The sequence below is a fragment of the Patella vulgata genome, chromosome 3 (assembly GCF_932274485.2).
Source record: "Patella vulgata chromosome 3, xgPatVulg1.2, whole genome shotgun sequence".
NCBI classification, from domain to species: Eukaryota; Metazoa; Mollusca; class Gastropoda; family Patellidae; genus Patella; species Patella vulgata.
The window spans coordinates 49,189,261-49,207,051 of NC_065881.2; the positions used below are offsets into that span (position 1 = coordinate 49,189,261).

At 39.2% G+C, this 17,791-nt stretch overlaps 1 protein-coding gene across 1 annotated transcript; it reads left to right on the forward strand.

Annotated features, from left to right (window-relative positions):
• Positions 1 to 2,776: 2,776 nt before the first annotated feature.
• On the forward strand, positions 2,777 to 17,789 carry LOC126817011 (putative acyl-CoA synthetase YngI). Its single transcript, XM_050543820.2, has 2 exons — positions 2,777 to 2,865; positions 14,462 to 17,789. The coding sequence occupies exon 2, from the start codon at positions 14,472 to 14,474 to the stop codon at positions 16,119 to 16,121; it is 1,650 nt and encodes a 549-aa protein (XP_050399777.2). The 5' UTR covers positions 2,777 to 2,865; positions 14,462 to 14,471; the 3' UTR covers positions 16,122 to 17,789.
• The last annotated feature ends 2 nt before the right edge of the window (positions 17,790 to 17,791 follow it).

A 17,791-nucleotide genomic window follows, 5' to 3' on the forward strand; every position in this document is an offset into this window, starting at 1 on the left:
ACATACACGAAAACAAGATGAAACATGTCTCGAATAGCACTCTATCCAAGAGATTCTGTCTAAGAGAAGACCTAGGAAAAGCCGAAGCATGACCATGTATGTTAGAATATGATTTTGCAAACTTTCTGTTTGCGGCCCGTGACCATAAAATTGGTTTAGTGGAAATTTCTTCCCCTTATCAATAAACACATGTCCTCAGTTGCTCTAATTGGTGTTGGATCTCAAGGAAAGCATTTACGCTATCAACCTATATTCCGGCTTGGTGTTATCGCATAAGCGTACGGAGGGGCAGGCCTGAAATACCCGAAAATTACCGTTTAAAGACGGCCGCGCAAGTTATTTGCGAGCGCTGAAGGCTCGGGGTTTACCGTGTAGGGGCCTGCCCAAGAACATCCCCAAGGCGGATTAGGTCGAGTAGGGTTCTTATCCGATACTTGCCTACCTATAATTCGACTTTTACGGGAGAACTTGAATAAAATAAGAACCCTTTGCCGATCCTGCTCATTTTTGATGAACACCTGCCCACGGATCCCCACTGACCGCCCGCCAAATCGCATGGGGATGATTTATGGGCGTTTTCTAGGGTGGCACCGAAATGGCAAAATCGATTTTTTTCTGTTTTCGCCGATTTTTCATTAGGATTATCGCTACACCCGACCCTCCCAGCTTTACGTTCGACACCAAATTTTCAAGCCAGGTACATCACCACATCACCCATCTTTCGGCCAAATTTGGGATCCCTCAGACCCCTGGGGGCTGAGTAAGTGCCCCTTTTCGGAGCAAAATTCTAATAATTTTGGCTAAAATTCCGAATACACGTGTCCGTTTGCTCACAACATCCGTACCTTCGGGGGTTTCAACGTGAAATTCACTGGGTACCTACCCTAGGACATTGCGCAGCGTCCCATATCATCTCTTCCGGTTCCGGCTTCGGTAAGTCGAGGGGTGGCCATTTTCCGAGGTTACCGAAATCATTTTTTTTTTCGAAAAATCGTAGAATACACCGATTTTAATTTTGAGACCAGATTCGGATGGCCTAGGAATTAGGCCTAACCCACCTAAACCGGGAAAAAGAGAACAAATTTGGGTTAACATCCCTAGACGGGATTAGGTCGAGTAGGGTTCTGATGCGACACTTGCCTTACCTATAATTCGACTTTTACGGGAGAACTTGAATAAAATCGGAACCCCCTGAGATCCGGTTTCCTTAAGTCGAGGGGTTGCCATTTTTCTGAGGTTACCGAAATGAACTTTTTTTTTCGAAAATTCGTAGAATACTCTGATTTTAATTTTGAGACCAGATTCGGAGGGCCTAGGTATTAGGCCTAACCATCTAAACCGGAAAAAAATTTTGGTTAACATCCCCGGTGGGGGATTAGGTCGAGTTGGGTTCTGATCCGACACTTGCCTTACCTATAATTCGACTTTTACGGGAGAACTTGAATAAAATCGGAACTTTTATCCGATTTCGATATTTGCGCATATCGGACAGTAACTTCCTGAATTATGGCCCGTGATTGTACGAAAAATCGCGTTTTTAGCTTGTGGACCCTATAGAGGTCATAATTTTTATCTGATTTAAAAAAACGTATTATTATATCACCGTTAAACCCTAAGAAGGGCTGAGTTCGAATTTCGTGAAAATCGGCCAAAAACTGACAGACAAAATGGCCACCGTTCGTTCTCAAATAGCTTAAAAATATGGTATATCAAGGTTGTGGAACCTATAGAGGTCACAATTTTTATCCGATTTTGTTGAGACTTGAAATGTAAGTTCATAACCCAAAGATCTCAGTTCCTTTCGATATTCGCGCATATCGGACCGCAACTTCCCGAATTATGGCCCCTGATTGTACGAAAAATCGCGTTTTTAGCTTGTGGATCCTATAGAGGTCATAATTTTTATCCGATTTAAAAAATCGTATTATTATATCACCGTTACACCCTAAGGACGGCTAAGTTCGAATTTCGTGAAAATCGGCCCAAAACTGACAGACCAAAATGGCCGCCCCTCGGTATATCAAAGTTGTGGACCCTATAGAGGTCACAATTTTTATCCGATTTTGTTGAAACTTGAAATGTAAGTTTATAACCCAAAGATTTCAGTTCCTTTCGATATTTGCGCATATCGAATTGTAATTTCCTGAATTATGGCCGTTGATTGTAGGAAAAATCACTTTCTTTTTAGCTTGTTCTCTATCCATCTCTCGAAAATGTGGGCGTATTCTGCCTGGCAGCCGCTGGTCTCCTATATGGTATCAATGTATGTATATCTGGTATCATCAGAATGTAAGTCTGCCGGGTTTCTGGTGGTGGGTGTGGTATTCCACGCACAAAATGCCATGCCCCCCAACTAGTCTAGATTAGCTCAAAAGTGTACCACATGAAAATTGCACAGCAATGTACCGTACATCTTCAGGTATTACAAAAACACTCTGGCAGACATTTCTAGTGGTGGGGTACAGCTGACAGCTATGTCATATAAATATAGAAGGTTTTTTTTTTAAATCTTATTCAGGTGTACAATTACGGGATCCATTCATTGTCTATCAAAAATATCAACACAAGTCGATAATGTAAAAAAGAAAGAGGCTTTCGTTTTTACATTATCATCGAGTTGTGTTGATATTTTTTTAAATAAAAAAGACGAGTAAAAGATTTTATCACCCAACCTTTTCCATCCATTTTAATTGACCAATCAAATTCATGTAAAGCAATATCTCAGTAGAATATGAAAGTTATCCCACAAGCGATATCAACTGTAGTATGTGTTATTGGGTGATAAAGGCTTGTATCATATTTTAGTTCTAATTCTGTAATTGAGGTAACAGGCTCTTAGGGTGAAACATAAAGATTAAAAGAAGGGTAAATAACTTCCATAACTTTACAAATTTTAAAACATCAACAGGTTTAAATATATGAACCTTTAAAAAATATGTATCGGTATATCTTTTAATACTATAGTCCGTCCGCCCGTCCGTGTGTCTGTCTGTCTGTCCGTCACACTTTTTGGGACACAATAACTTTCATTCTAATTGAGGTAGAATCTTCAAACTTGGTGTAGGTGTTTGTTAGGTGAATGCCTTGATGGAGTTCGAAGATGAGCATTTTCTACTTAGGGTAAGCAGAGATCGGCAATTTGATTGGTTGATGCTTTGGTACACGATGACTAGTTCTAATTATGAGACAGCGGTGAAACTTCATGTATAGTTTCATTAGGACCATGACTTACTGCGATATTGAACATTTTCTGCTCAAGGTAAGCGGAGCGACAAGCAGTTTGATTTTTCGAAAATTTGGAACACAATAATTCTCCTTCGAATTGAGGTAGAATGTTCAAACTTGGTGTAGGCGTTCATTCGGTGAATGCATTGATGGAGTTCGAACATGAACATTTTCTGCTTAGGGTAAGCATAGATAAGCAATTTGGATGGCTGATGCTTTGGGACACGATAACTTTTGTTCTAATTAAGTGAAAGTGACGAAACTTGGGTGTATAGTTTCATCACATCAATACCTGGACTGAGATGGATAATGAGCATTTTCGGCTCAGGGTAAGCAGAGCGATAAGCAATAGGCCTATGATTGGTCGAGACTTTGGAGCTCGAGAACTTTGATTTTGATTGATAGCCTTGGATCTGACTATGGTTCTGTATAAAAATTTGAGTAGGGGGAATTTTTTTGTAGAAATGTTTAGTAGGCGGCTTAGTCAATATTATGGACTTGGGTGGACACTCACCGCGTGGTAGTTTATTCCCCGATGACGTCATCAAAGATGACCTCCGACGTTATATCAATTTTATCCTACCTGTTTTAGTTTTTTGCCAATTTCTATGAGATAACTGCAAGAATGAAGCTGTTTACGCAAACTAAAGTGAAAAATTTCATTACATCAATACCTTAAACATACATTATGCAAGAGCTAAATCTGTCTATTGCAGGTCTTTATTTAGAACTGAAATGTTATCTAAATTATTAATTAGACATTAATTAGCCTATCGAGACCATAATCAACTCTAGATGGCATCGCTAGCCTGTTATCTTTAGTGGATTATGAACCGATTTACTGCATAACTTTCCTTCACGATTTAACGATTAAATGGATAATCGAGACTATGCTGTTTATCGTAGGCCTACTGACTTTAGTAATGACGATCGAGGCTAGGCGGACATTTCAATTTCTTAGTTCTCGGATCATAGTGAATTAATTTGAATGAAATTTTCAGCAAATTGCCTTTACATTAACTAGTTTTTATACACCCACATTTTCATGTGGACGTATATTGTCGTCGCCCCTGTCCGTCAGTCCGTCCGTCCATCCACAATTGTTTGTGAACAGTCTACAGGTCACAATTTTTATCCGATTTCAATGAAACTTGAAATATAGGTTTATCACCCTTAGATCTCGGTTCCTTTCGATATTGGCATCAATCGGACCGTAACTTCATGGATTATGGCCCCTGATTGTACGAAAAATCACGTTTTTGGCTTGTGAACACTGTAGAGGTCACAATTTTTATCCGATTTTGTTGAAACTTGAAATGTAAGTTTATAACCCAAAGATCTCGGTTCCTTTCGATATTCGCGCATATCGGACCGTAACTTCCTGAATTATGGCCCCTGATTGTACGTAAAAACACGTTTTTTATACGCCCACATTTTCATGTGGACGTATTATGCCGTCGCCCCTGTCCGTCCGTCCACAATTTGTTTGTGGACACTCTACAGGTCACAATTCTTATCCGATTTTAACGAAACTTGAAATATAGGTGTATCTCCAAAAGATCTCGGCTGCTTTCGATATTGGCATGTATCGGATCGAAACTTCATGGATTATGACCCCTGTTTGTACGAAAAATCACATTTTTGGCTTGTGGACCCTATAGAGGTCACAATTTTTATCCGATTTTGTTGAAACTTGCAATGTAAGTTTAAAACCCAAAGATCTCGGTTCCTTTCGATATTCGCGCATATCAGACCGTAACTTCCTGAATTATGGCCCCTGATTGTACGAAAAATCGCGTTTTTAGGATGTGGACCCTATAGAGGTCATAATTTTTTATCCGATTTAAAAAAACGTATTTTTATATCACCGTTACACCATAAGGACGACTGCTTTCGAATTTACATTCCAAGAGCGTATGATCGCATCATTAAAATGTAGTTTACATCGTCTCTGAACTATCCTTTAATTTTAATATTTGTATTGCTTTTAACTTTGTACATCTCCTCAAATCAATTACAATTTGCTTTACTGCATATTGCCTTCACTGTTAGGATTAACTGCTTATGGCTTCAGTTTCACCCCCCCCCCCCCCCATAATACTTGTCCTTTCATCTTTTATTATTACTTTCATCTATAACTAATTACTGTATATATATATATATATAGATTTATTTAATATGTTTTTACAGTCAGGACCAGTTGCTCGTGACTCATTATACCTGCTAATAATTGTTTGATCCTTTGGCTTCATTCCTGCACTTATCTATACCAATAACAGTTTATAACCATCTATGTACATTGTTTATTTAACAGCTTGGGACAGTTGCTCATGCTTGCTGATTTTGCATCCCATTGGAGGGTTCGCACTGCTCGTGTATATATATATAGCTATTTTGTTTTCATTTTATTTATTTGTGTTATATGCTTGATAACGACTTGTGAAATCTTGTTGAAACGTCGCAGTGAAATAAACCACAGTAATTGTTATCCATAAATAGTGTGTTATTTGATTATGTTCCAATTACTAAATGCCGATTTTCACGAAATTCGAACTCAGTCATCCTTAGGGTGTAACGGTGATATAATAGAACGGTTTTTTAAATCGTATAAAAATTATGACTTCTATAGGGTCCACAAGCTAAAAACGTGATTTTTCGTACAATCAGGGGCCATAATTCAGGAAGTTACGGTCCGATATGCACGAATATCGAAAGGAACCGAGATCTTTGGGTTATAAACTTACAGTGTTCACAACCTTGGTATACCATATTCTTACGCTATTTGGGAACGAACGGCGGCCATTTTGTCTGTCAATTTTGGGAAGATTTTCACGAAATTCGAACTCAGTCATCCTTAGGGTGTAACGGTGATATAATAGAATGTTTTTTTAAATCGGATAAAAATTATGACCTCTATAGGGTCCACAAGCTAAAAACGCGATTTTCCGTACAATCAGGGGCCATAATTCAGGAAGTTACGGTCCGATATGCACGAATATCGAAAGGAACCGAGATCTTTGGGTTATAAACTAAAATTTCAAGTTTCAACAAAATCGGATAAAAATTGTGACCCCTATAGGGTCCACAACCTTGATATACCATATTCTTACGCTATTTGAGAACGAACGGTGGCCATTTTGTCTGTCAATTTTGGGCCGATTTTCACGAAATTCGAACTCAGCCCTTCTTAGGGTTTAATAATACGTTTTTTTAAATCGGATAAAAAATTATGACCTCTATAGGGTCCACAAGCTAAAAACGCGATTTTTCGTACAATCAGGGGCCATAATTCAGGAAGTTACGGTCTGATATGCGCGAATATCGAAAGGAACCGAGATCTTTGGGTTTTAAACTTACATTGCAAGTTTCAACAAAATCGGATAAAAATTTTGACCTCTATAGGGTCCACAAGCCAAAAATGTGATTTTTCGTACAAACAGGGGCCATAATCCATGAAGTTTCGATCCGATACATGCCAATATGGAAAGCAGCCGAGATCTTTTGGAGATACACCTATATTTCAAGTTTCGTTAAAATCGGATAAGAATTGTGACCTGTAGAGTGTCCACAAACAAATTGTGGACGGACGGACGTCCGGACGGACAGGGGCGACGGCATAATACGTCCACATGAAAATGTGGGCGTATAAAAACCGTGTTTTTACGTACAATCAGGGGCCATAATTCAGGAAATTACGGTCCGATATGCGCGAATATGGAAAGGAACCGAGATCTTTGGGTTATAAACTTACATTTCACGTTTCAACAAAATCGGATAAAAATTGTGACCTCTACAGTGTTCACAAGCCAAAAACGTGATTTTTCGTACAATCAGGGGCCATAATCCATGAAGTTACGGTCCGATTGATGCCAATATCGAAAGGAACCGAGATCTAAGGGTGATAAACCTATATTTCAAGTTTCATTGAAATCGGATAAAAATTGTGAGCTGTAGACTGTTCACAAACTGTGGATGGACGGACGGACTGACGGACAGGGGCGACGACAATATACGTCCACATGAAAATGTGGGTGTATAAAAACTAGATAATGTAAGAAATTGAAATTTCCGCCTAGCCTCGATCGTCATTACTAAAGTCAGTACGATAAACAGCATAGTCTCGATTATCCATTTAATCGCTAAATCGTGAAGGAAAGTTATGCAGTAAATCGGTTCATAATCCACTAAAGATAGCAGGCTAGCGATGCCATCTAGAGTTGATTATGGTCTCGATAGGCTAATTAATGTCTAATTAATAATTTAGATAACATTTCAGTTCTAAATAAAGACCTGCAATAGACAGATTTAGCTCTTGCATAATGTATGTTTAAGGTATTGATGTAATGAAATTTTTCACTTTAGTTTGCGTAAACAGCTTCATTCTTGCAGTTATCTCATAGAAATTGGCAAAAAACTAGAACAGGTAGGATAAAATTGATATAACGTCGGAGTTCATCTTTGATGACGTCATCGGGGAATAAACTACCACGCTGTGAGTGTCCACCCAACAAAAAAAATTCCCCCTACTCAAATTTTTATACAGAACCATAGTCAGATCCAAGGCTATCAATCAAAATCAAAGTTCTCGAGCTCCAAAGTCTCCACCAATCATAGGCCTATTGCTTATCGCTCTGCTTACCCTGAGCCGAAAATGCTCATTATCCATCTCAGTCCAGGTATTGATGTGATGAAACTATACACCCAAGTTTCGTCACTTTCACTTAATTAGAACAATAATTATCGTGTCCCAAAGCATCAGCCATCCAAATTGCTTATCCTAAGCAGAAAATGTTCATGTTCGAACTCCATCAATGCATTCACCGAATGAACGCCTACACCAGGTTTGAACATTCTACCTCAATTCGAAGGAGAATTATTGTGTTCCAAATTTTCGAAAAATCAAACTGCTTGTCGTTCTGCTTACCTTGAGCAGAAAATGTTCAATATCGCAGTAAGTCATGGTCCTAATGAAACTATACATGAAGTTTCACCGCTGTCTCATAATTAGAACTAGTCATCGTGTACCAAAGCATCAACCAATCAAATTGCCGATCTCTGCTTACCCTAAGTAGAAAATGCTCATCTTCGAACTCCATCAAGGCATTCACCTAACAAACCCCTACACCAAGTTTGAAGATTCTACCTCAATTAGAATGAAAGTTATTGTGTCCCAAAAAGTGTGACGGACAGACAGACAGACGGACGGGCGGACGGACTATAGTATTAAAAGATATAACGATACATATTTTTCAATATATTTATATGAGATAGCTGTCAGCTGTACCCCACCACTAGAAATGTCTGCCAGAGTGTTTTTGTAATACCTGAAGATGTACGGTACATTGCTGTGCAATTTTCATGTGGTACACTTTTGAGCTAATCTAGACTAGTTGGGGGGCATGGCATTTTGGGCGTGGAATACCACACCCACCACCAGAAACCCGGCGGACTTACATTCTGATGATACCAGATATACATACATTGATACCATATAGGAGACCAGCGGCTGCCAGGCAGAATACGCCCACATTTTCGAGAGATGGATAGAGAACAAGCTAAAAAGAAAGTGATTTTTCCTACAATCAAGGGCCATAATTCAGGAAATTACGATTCGATATGCGCAAATATCGAAAGGAACTGAAATCTTTGGGTTATAAACTTACATTTCAAGTTTCAACAAAATCGGATAAAAATTGTGACCTCTATAGGGTCCACAACTTTGATATACCGAGGGGCGGCCATTTTGTCTGTCAGTTTTGGGCCGATTTTCACGAAATTCGAACTTAGCCGTCCTTAGGGTGTAACGGTGATATAATAATACGATTTTTTAAATCGGATAAAAATTATGACCTCTATAGGATCCACAAGCTAAAAACGCGATTTTTCGTACAATCAGGGGCCATAATTCGGGAAGTTGCGGTCCGATATGCGCGAATATCGAAACAAAATCGGATAAAAATTGTGACCTCTATAGGGTCCACAACCTTGATATACCATATTTTTAAGCTATTTGAGAACGAACGGTGGCCATTTTGTCTGTCAGTTTTTGGCCGATTTTCACGAAATTCGAACTCGGCCCTTCTTAGGGTTTAACGGTGATATAATAATACGTTTTTTTAAATCAGATAAAAATTATGACCTCTATAGGGTCCACAAGCTAAAAACGCGATTTTTCGTACAATCAGGGGGCATAATTCAGGAAGTTATGGTCCGATATACGCGAATGTCGAAAGGAACTGAGATCTTTGTGTTATAAATCTACATTTCAAGTTTCAACAAAATCGGATAAAAATTGTGACCTCTATAGGGTCCACAACCTTGATATACCATATTTTTACGCTATTTGAGAACGAAGGGCGGCCATTTTGTCTGTCATTTTTGGTCCGATTTTCACGAAATTCGAACTCAGTCGTCCTTGGGGTGTAACGGTGATATAATAATACGTTTTTATTAAATCGGATAAAAATTATGTCACTTTTGGGCCGATTTTCACGAAATTCAAACTCAGTCGTCCTTAGTGTGTAACGGTGATATAATAATACGTTTTTTTAAATCAGATAAAAATTATGACCTCTTTAGGGTCCACAAGCTAAAAACGCGATTTTTCGTACAATCACGGGCCATAATTCAGGAAGTTACGGTCCGATATGCGCAAATATCGAAAGGAACCGAGATCTTTGGGTTATAAACTTACATTTCAAGTTTCAACAAAATCGGATAAAAATTGTGACCTCTATAGGGCCCACAACCTTTATATACCATATTTTTACGCTATTTGAGAACGAACGGCGGCCATTTTGTCTGTCAATTTTAGGCCGATTTTCACGAAATTCGAACTCAGTCGTCCTTATGGTGTAACGGTGATATAAAAATACGTTTTTTTAAATCGGATAAAAATTATGACCTCTATAGGGTCCATAACCCAATAACGCAATTTTTTGTACAATCAGGGGCCACAATTCAGGAAGTTACGGTCCGATATGCGCGAATATCGAAAGGAACCGAGATCGTTGGGTTGTAAACTTACATTTCAAGTTTCAACAAAATCGGATAAAAATTGTGACCTCTATAGGGTCCACAAGCCAAAAAACGTGATTTTTCGTACAAACAGGGGCGATAATCCATGAAGTTTCGATCCGATACATGCCAATATCGAAAGCAGCCGAGATCTTTTGGAGATACACCTATATTTCAAGTTTCGTTAAAATCGGATAAGAATTGTGACCTGTAGAGTGTCCACAAACAAATTGTGGACGGACGGACGTCCGGACGTACTCCCGTAGATATACTTGTGCAATTTCTGTGCGTCACCTGGTGCCCTCGAAAATTTTCTGCGGCGACCTGAAGTGGGACAAAATGGTCAATGATAGCCATTTGACCATGACCTTGACCTTGAAGGATCAAACCAAGATCACCACGCGACTCCCAGGGGTCGATTTAGTTCAAGAGGCCGCGACCTCAAGGTCGTCAGATGCGATTCGGGAGATGCCAGTTATCTCCCCTTTGACCACAGCAGTAAAAAGCCAGCTATTTGACTTTTACAGACAATTTTGCCGAAAAATGTCTTCCGATCGGCCCGGGAAAAAGTCCCAAAACTTCATGTACCGTCCAAAATTTCGCCATAAGTGTCATATTCAATTCCTAGGTCACGCCAAAAAGGCCGGTGATGGGGCTGTCTCACGGGTCAAGGTCATGACCTTAGCTGGCAGACCCTCTCCCCGGCGGCATTTTTAGGTATACTTGTGCAATTTCTGACTTGCGGGCTTCATGGGGGTACGAACTCTACTTGCGCGATATGTTTTCGGACGGCAATTGAGGGGTAAAAGTGACAAAATTGTGAGGAATTCTGGCGGTTTTTTGTGGGGAATATTTTTTGCAGTTTATTAATTATTTTTTCTCATTTTTCCAAATCTTCCGCGGAACTTGTCCTCGCGGCTACCCCTACTAAAGCGACCCATGTGCGTCACGTGGTGCCCTCGAAAATTTTCTGCGGCGACCGGAAGTGGGATAAAATGGTCAATGATAGCCATTTGACCATGACCTTGACCTTGAAGGATCAAACAAAGAATTGTGACCTGTAGAGTGTCCACAAACAAATTGTGGACGGACGGACGTCCGGACGTACTCCCGTAGATATACTTGTGCAATTTCTGTGCGTCACGTGGTGCCCTCGAAAATTTTCTGCGGCGACCTGAAGTGGGACAAAATGGTCAATGATAGCCATTTGACCATGACCTTGACCTTGAAGGATCAAACCAAGATCACCACGCGACTCCCAGGTGTCGATTTAGTTCAAAAGGCCGCGACCTCAAGGTCGTTAGATGCCAGTTATCTCCCCTTTGACCACAGCAGTAAAAAGCAAGCTATTTAACTTTCACAGACAATTTTGCCCAAAAATGTCTTCCCATCGGCCCGGGATTTGGTGACCGGATAGACCGACCCCATATTTGTTCTTCATTTTTATATTTCGCCCACAAAAAGTCGCGACCTTGACCCACTAGGGGCCCCGGAAGTTTATCGGTTTTTGCCCCCTAGGGGCAAAACTAATAAATTCAAGACCACAAGACCTTGACCTTCCGACATATCATCATGACAAGGTCATCTGAAAGGGTCAAGGTCATCTGAAAGGGTCAAGGTCACCATAATTTCTACCGACACGTGTCTTCCTCGGGCCCTCGCGGGGCCCAAGTTCTACGTGGCAAGTCAAAGGTCATGACCTTGGATGGACACCCCACTGACCATTTGAATTTGGTCTTGACCATTTGACCTGAACTTTGACCTTGGTATTGAAAAAATCCCAAAACTTCATGTACCGTCCAGAATTTCGCCATAAGTGTCAAGGTCAATTCCAAGGTCACGGCAAACAAGGCCGGTGACGGGGCTGTCTCACTGGTCAAGGTCATGACCTTAGCTGGCAGACCCTCTCCCCGGCGGCATTTTAGGTATAACGTCACATTCCAAACGGCTCTTGGGCAGGGTCCCAGATTGGGTATTTGTAACTTTATTAACCCCGAAAAGTCGCCCGGTCACATAAAAATGGCCTTCCAGATACCGGAAGTGGGCGAAATCCACGCCCAAAACACGATTGAAAAAAGCTGCTTTTGGGCCCAATTCCCGAACCGGAATTCTGAGACGTTTGAATTGATTGTTTCTAATTTTTTCAGATCTTCCGCGGAACTTGTCTCACGGCTACCCCCACTAAATCGACCTTGCTCGTCACGTGGTACCCTCGCAAAATTTCTGTGGAAGTGGATCAAAATGGTCCATGACAGTCTAAGATCTCAGTTCCTTTCGACATTCGCGCATATCGGACCGCAACTTCCTGAATTATGCCCCCTGATTGTACGAAAAATCGCGTTTTTAGCTTGTGGACCCTATAGAGGTCATAATTTTTATCTGATTTAAAAAAACGTATTATTAAACCCTAAGAAGGGCTGAGTTCGAATTTCGTGAAAATCGGCCCAAAATTGACAGACAAAATGGCCACCGTTCGTTCTCAAATAGCGTAAGAATATGGTATATCAAGGTTGTGGACCCTATAGGGGTCACAATTTTTATCCGATTTTGTTGAAACTTGAAATGTTAGTTTATAACCCAAAGATCTCGGTTCCTTTCGATATTCGTGCATATCGGACCGTAACTTCCTGAATTATGGCCCCTGATTGTACGGAAAATCGCGTTTTTAGCTTGTGGACCCTATAGAGGTCATAATTTTTATCCGATTTAAAAAAAATCGTATTATTATATCACCGTTACACCCGAAGGACGGCTCAGTTCGAATTTCGTGAAATTCAGCCCAAAATTGACAGACAAAATGGCCGCCCTTCGTTCTCAAATAGCGTAAAAACATGGTATATCAAGGTTGTAGACCCTATAGTGGTCACAATTTTTATCTGATTTTGTTGAAACTTGAAATATAAGTTTATAACCCAAAAATCGCGTTTTTAGCTTGTGGACCCTATAGAGGTCATAATTTTTTATCCGATTTAAAAAAACGTATTATTATATCACCGTTACACCCTGAGGACGGCTAAGTTCGAATTTCGTGAAAATCGGCCCAAACATGACAGACAAAATGGCCGCCCCTCGTTCTCAAATAGCTTAAAAATATGGTATATCAAGGTTGTGGACCCTATAGAGCTCACAATTTTTATCCGATTTTTTTGAAACTTGAAATGTAAGTTTATAACTCAAAGATCTTGGTCCCTTTCGATATTTGCGCATATCGAATTGTAATTTCCTGAATTATGGCCCTTGATTGTAGGAAAAATCACTTTCGTTTTAGCTTGTTTTCTATCCATCTCTCGAAAATGTGGGCGTATCCTGCCTGGCAGCCGCTGGTTAACTATTATAGTGAGAACTGCCAACTCGTTATCGAATCTCCCATAATGTATCTTTAACAAGGTCTAATGCTGAGCGTTTTCTGCTAAGGCAAAGTAGCGACTTCAATCTGATTGGTCGAGACTTTGGAACACAATAACTCTCCTTCTAATTGAGGTAGAATGTTCAAAATTGGCGTAGGTGTCTATTAAGTGAACGTCTTGACATCGTTCGATAATGCGCATCTTCCACTAAGGCTAAGCAGAGATAAGCAATTTGATTGGCTGAGACTTTGGAACACGATAACTTTCTAATTGGGTGAGAGCGATGAAACTCTGAATATAGATTCATTATATCAATACATTGACTAAGTTCGATGATGAGAAATTTGATAGGTCGAGCCTTTGGAACGCGACAAATCTGTTTGAGGTATAGATGTTATCTGCATCTTCCTCGCAAGCTTTTGATTCTTTTTCTTGGAAATGAAATGAAATGGGGTTTAACGTCCACCTGTTCTGCTCCGACTGAATGGGCTAATGAAGACGGACATACGCCATACAGTGTGCTGTGGGCGAAATTTTGCCCGGGCAGCGGCATTATTATATCGAATTCCAACTGCCAAGGGATATTTTACGTGCATGCCAATGTATACACGGGACCTCGGGTTTTCGTCCTATCCGCACTACTAGACAGCTGTTCTGCACCACTAACAAGATGAACTTTCTCGGTCAATGCAGGGATCGAACACGCAACTTCCAGACTAGCCAGCCAGCGACTTAGCCACTGTGACTCCTCTTTTTCTACGAAACGTCGGATTTATCAAACGCAACAATGTGGGACGTATAAATCATATTACTTTGTGTACTTTTATTTGTTAAATAACATACTCATTTTAAATATGATCCTCTTCTTTTAGAATACTTAAAATGGAATCATTTGAAAGTGCGGATACTGTTCCAAAGAGACTCAGATATTGGGCTAAACAGCAACCTGACCGAGAAGCCATAGTTTTTGTATCGCGAAACAAACCTAGGGCAACGCTTACATCACGAGAAATTTATGATCGGTCGATGAAATTTGGAAATCATCTGGCTCTGATTGGATTTAAACCAGGACGCGTGGTCTGCAGTTTCATTCCTGACTCACCTGAAGGTCTGGTAGCCTTCTTTGGAATTATATGTGCTGGTGGTATTGTCCAGAACAGTACGATTCATGTGGCGGATGGGACATATCTTCTAAATAATCTACATAAGTCAAAATGCCAAGCTGTCATACTTTCCTCCGATCCTGATAACCAAGCCAATCAAATTTTGTCTCGACATTTTGATAGCGTCTCTGGCAATCGGGTGATATCCAGTAAATTGCCACATCTAAAGTACGTCATTTATACCGGATCGAATACATTACCGGATGACTTAGGATTTGTGTGGCAAGATCAAGTAGAGTCAACGGAACGCGTTGAAGAATTATCAATAAAAGCTGATGATGGTGTCGTTATAGTGATTTCTTCGGGAACAACTGGAATCTCAAAATTGATTTTATATAGCCACCGTAACCTAAAATACCTGGGTGATATGATATTTTCGGATATCAACGAACCTGAAATTTCTATTTTAGACCCCCATCCATTTAATTGGGCTTGGGGTTTGCCCGTTTGGTATTTGAAAACAGGCTGTAAAAGGATTTCATTAGATCATAGTAATGTTCCAAAGGATGCAGAGTATTTTCAATTTCTTAGAGACATTATAATGCAAGAAAAGTGCCGGGTTGCTAAATTATCAGCAGCGACAGCCCTGCGTCTGATGCATATAAATCAAACGGATTCAATTACTTATCCCAAATGGCCATTAGAGATAGCGTATGTTACTGGACAGCCATTAAAAAAGAACGTACTATCAATTATTGACACTTTAACCAAAACTGTAATTAATACATATGGGATGTCAGAAATCGGGGTGGTCAGCGCTAAGATAATCACCAAGTATTCAGGATTTGAGGATTTTGATGCAGGATTTTTGAAGAAAGGAGTCACCGTAAAAATTGTTGATGATAATATGGACGAGGTTCACACAAGACAATATGGTCATATTTTGGTCAAAAGTCCAAGTGTTTTTAAAGGATATGTCGGAGAAGAGGATAAAACACGCTCAGCTTTCACAGAGGATGGCTGGTTTCTAACTAATGATTATGGCTGTTTATGTGAAAACGGCGAAATGATAGTACAAGGCAGATTTAATGATGTTATAATGCGAGGGGAGAACTATTTTCATCCATCATGGATTGAGAATATAATTAGAGGATGCTCTGGTGTGGTTGATGTTCTTGTTGTTAAAGTTCCCGATGAAGAATTATTTAACGAAATTTGTGCTTGTTTTCTTCCGAAACCAAATTCAAATATTACGCCTGATAACGTAAATGAATTTTGTAAGAAACAGTTTGTAAATCATAATTCTAACGATAAGACGGCCTGTCCAAAATATTACTTAAAGTTTGATTCTTTTCCACTCAATCGGAATGGAAAAACAGACAAAAAAGCGGTGGAAGAAAAAGCTGCCAAGTTGCTTCAACTGATATAAACTTTTATGATAATTCAGAAATCCGAAATTATAACTGATATAAACATTTATGATAATTCAGAAATCCGAAATTAATTTCATAAATATAGTTGCATACATGTACACATAACACCTTATTTTTGATCAAGCCGAGGGTTTAATCTTACTCATTATTAGACCAGAAACAGGGCCCCAACCGCTACGCATCGCGTTGTTCTTGTTACGTTATTAGGGGCGAGGCTCTCTGCCAATTCATGTTATATTATTATTAGGTTTATAATCCTTGTGCATGTTATTATGATTATTATGGTTTTAATCCATTTGTGTGGTATTATAATTATGTTTTTAATCCATTGATGTAATATTATGGTTATGTTGTTAATCAGTTTATATGATATTATGATTATGTTTATTATAATACATTTGTATGGTATTATGGTTATGCGTTTAACATCGTGTGATATTATGATTATGTTTTAACCCATTATGTGATTTTATGATTATGTTTTTATACTTCCACATGGACATGTGCCGGTATATTGCCATCGCCTCCGTCCATGCGTCCTTTCGTCGTCCACAATTTCTTGTGAACACTCTACAAACTACTGTACATTTATTATCTGATCTTTTTTAAGTGTAGGTTATCTATTATGTGGTTAACATTAGTGAGACAAAGGATCCTGTTTAATTTATCCTCCGATCTGTATTAAATCCATTTGCATTATTTAGGTAAGTAAAACGAGAGGCCTGTCGAATTTCAGCAAATTATGTATTTATGACTTCTAATGTTAGGGTCCTTGTTTCACTTTGTTGAACCATGTGAATGCTCTGGCGACAAAAGTTATCATCAGATCTGTATTAAATTTATATGCACAATTTAGATTAGTAAAACAAAGAATCTTAGAATTTCATCAATTTCCGTATATTACTTCTAAAGTTATCACCTGGTGTGTATGAAATTGATATCAGTGTCTTGTAGATGCACCCATTGGTCATTACTTACAAAAGAATAAATATAATATGTGACAACCCTTGTCGACTGCTGTGGGCGTATGTTTCGTTTGTGTGATATTATGATTATGTTTTTATTCCATTTGTGTAATATGTTTTTAATGTTGTGTGCTATGAATTCTAACCATATCCTATTAAATCTTAAACTAGAATTATGATGATATGCAAAATATACCGTGCAATATACAGCTATAACAACTTGCGTATATTCACCCACTAGGCACAATAGCAAATTTTGAGTTTAAGTGGCAAAATATTTCACAGATCATAAATATTATGTTTTATGTATCGACGAAATTAATTTTTTTAGGTGCTATATATACTCGAATAACGGAGAGGGGCTTATCCTTTCATAAACAACGGGTACCAATTTGGATTATTGCACTTATCGTTTGCGACAATTCCACTTGCGTTCATGACTGGATCTTGCCGATTTCATCCGCTGGACTACTGATAATGTTCGACAATGCTTAGTGGATGTCAATAGGGGAAATTTACTTATATCGCCTTCTTATCAACGACATCCTGTAGTGTACTGGGTGGATGATTTGGATTAGGATTTCATAAATCGAATCTACTAGGTAGAAGATAACTAGTGAGGGCAAGCGTAGCCCGATTGATGTTTTCAAAATGTTTGCATTATTTGTATACATCATAAAAACAACAGCATCTTTTAACAA

Coding starts and splice junctions, on each gene's coding strand:
- LOC126817011 (XM_050543820.2), top strand. CDS start 14,472: ATGGAATCATTTGAAAGTGCGGATACTGTTCCAAAGAGACTCAGATAT.